This window comes from Emydura macquarii, unplaced genomic scaffold (genome assembly GCF_026122565.2).
Source record: "Emydura macquarii macquarii isolate MOO-44397 ecotype Brisbane River unplaced genomic scaffold, CSIRO-AGI_Emac_v2 contig_3487, whole genome shotgun sequence".
Classification (NCBI taxonomy): Eukaryota; Metazoa; Chordata; order Testudines; family Chelidae; genus Emydura; species Emydura macquarii.
Window position 1 is genome coordinate 364,504 of NW_027133624.1, and position 1,714 is coordinate 366,217.

The 1,714-nt window shown below is 46.1% G+C and overlaps 1 protein-coding gene across 1 annotated transcript; it reads right to left on the minus strand.

The window, feature by feature from the left end:
- Positions 1 to 307: 307 nt before the first annotated feature.
- LOC137144829 (olfactory receptor 6F1-like) lies at positions 308 to 1,249 on the minus strand. Its single transcript, XM_067535314.1, has one exon. The coding sequence runs from the start codon at positions 1,247 to 1,249 to the stop codon at positions 308 to 310; it is 942 nt and encodes a 313-aa protein (XP_067391415.1).
- Positions 1,250 to 1,714: the final 465 nt, after the last annotated feature.

Consider the following 1,714-nt stretch of genomic DNA (forward strand, 5'->3'; position numbering starts at 1 on the left):
CTCTCTCCTTGAGCATCATCTCCCTTCGTTCTCTGTGTTTTGAGTAGCCACCAGTTCAAGTCTCCCACCGGCCCAGTAGTACCCACCTGTGGCGTCTGATATTAGTCCTAAAAAATGGGGTGACAGGTTTTTAAAATGTCTATGCACCTCCATTTCTCCCAGGGCTGTGACTGTAAAAGCAGGAGAGGAAGCCCGTTGAACTGAATGGAAAAGTGACCTTGTACTTTGCTAGGCTTTGATTCTGGCCCTATATCACCCCATGTTATCTATTTCATTTTAACTGCAGGAAACTGATCGGCTAGCATCGTCAAAATCTGCATGTCCTGCAAGCTTTCCTCAGGGCCTGCTTGACCTTTTTGTTTCTCAGGCTGTATACGAGGGGATTGACCAGGGGAGTCAGGACTGTGTAGAGGACAGAGATAACTTTCTTGAAGTCTCTCAGGGGTTTGGTTGTTGGGAACATGTAGGTAATTATTATAGTTCCATAAAAAATGCTCACCACAGTGAGGTGGGAGGAGCAGGTGGAAAAGGCCTTTTGCCTTCCGGTGGTGGAAGGGATTCTCAGGATGGTGGCAATGATGGACATGTAGGACATCACAGTCAGTAGGAATGGGACCAATGAGAAAATCAAGCAGAGTGTGAAAGCCAACGTTTCCATCAGCTGAGGATCATTGCAGGACAGTTTTACAATGGGGTAAAAATCGCAGAAGAAATGGTCAATAACATTGAGACCACAGAAAGTTAACTGTGATATCAACACTGTTGTTATGCTACTACCTAGGAAGCCACCTACCCAAGAGCCCACTGCCAGCTGGAGGCAGGACCTGCCTGTCATACGGGCTGCATAGTGAAGTGGTTTGACTATGGCTAAATACCGATCATAAGACATCACCGATAGGAGGAGGCATTCCGTTCCCGCCAGAGAACCAAAGAAATAATATTGTGTGATGCACGCATTGAATGAAATGGTCCAGTCCTCAGTGAGGAGACTGGCCAGCATCCTGGGCAGGATGGTGGTGGTGTAGCAGGTCTCCAGGCAAGACAAATTCCCCAGGAAGAAGTACATGGGGGTGTGAAGGTGCTGATCAGCCACTACTAGCACCACGATGAGAACATTCCCAGCCATGGTTATGATATATATGATGAAAAACAGCAGGAAAAGAAGGAGGTGCAGTTCTGGGAGAGTGCCAAATCCCCGGAGGACAAATTCTGTGATGGACGTTTGATTTCCCTGTTCTGGGTTCCCCATGGCATGTGTCTGCAAGAAAGAAATTCACTCTGTGATATACATAAACAACATGCACTCAATAAAATGTCAGCATTGGTTTCATTGTTTGCCTCTGCTGACTACCAGAAAAACAGCTGCTTGGAGAATGGAGGCTAGTGGAGGGGAAATGTCATCTCTCTTGATCCCTGGGACAAACTTCATATCTGAGTTGATGGCAGATTAAACAAAATGTTAGCCTCTCTGGAAACACGTGTGGTAACTTGCCAGAGGGCAACAAGCACTCAAATACTGTGGCGATGAGGCTCAGACACAGCAGTGAAGACACACAGAGAAGACAGATTTCATGGATATTGGTTCAAATAGTCACATCTGTCATTGCCTTGTGTCTACAAGCAGAACAATACAGGCTGGAGTTCCATGGCTGAAATGGGTCAAGGATTCATGGTTTAGGGAAAGCCACAACAAAGATAAAAAGCAAACAAATAT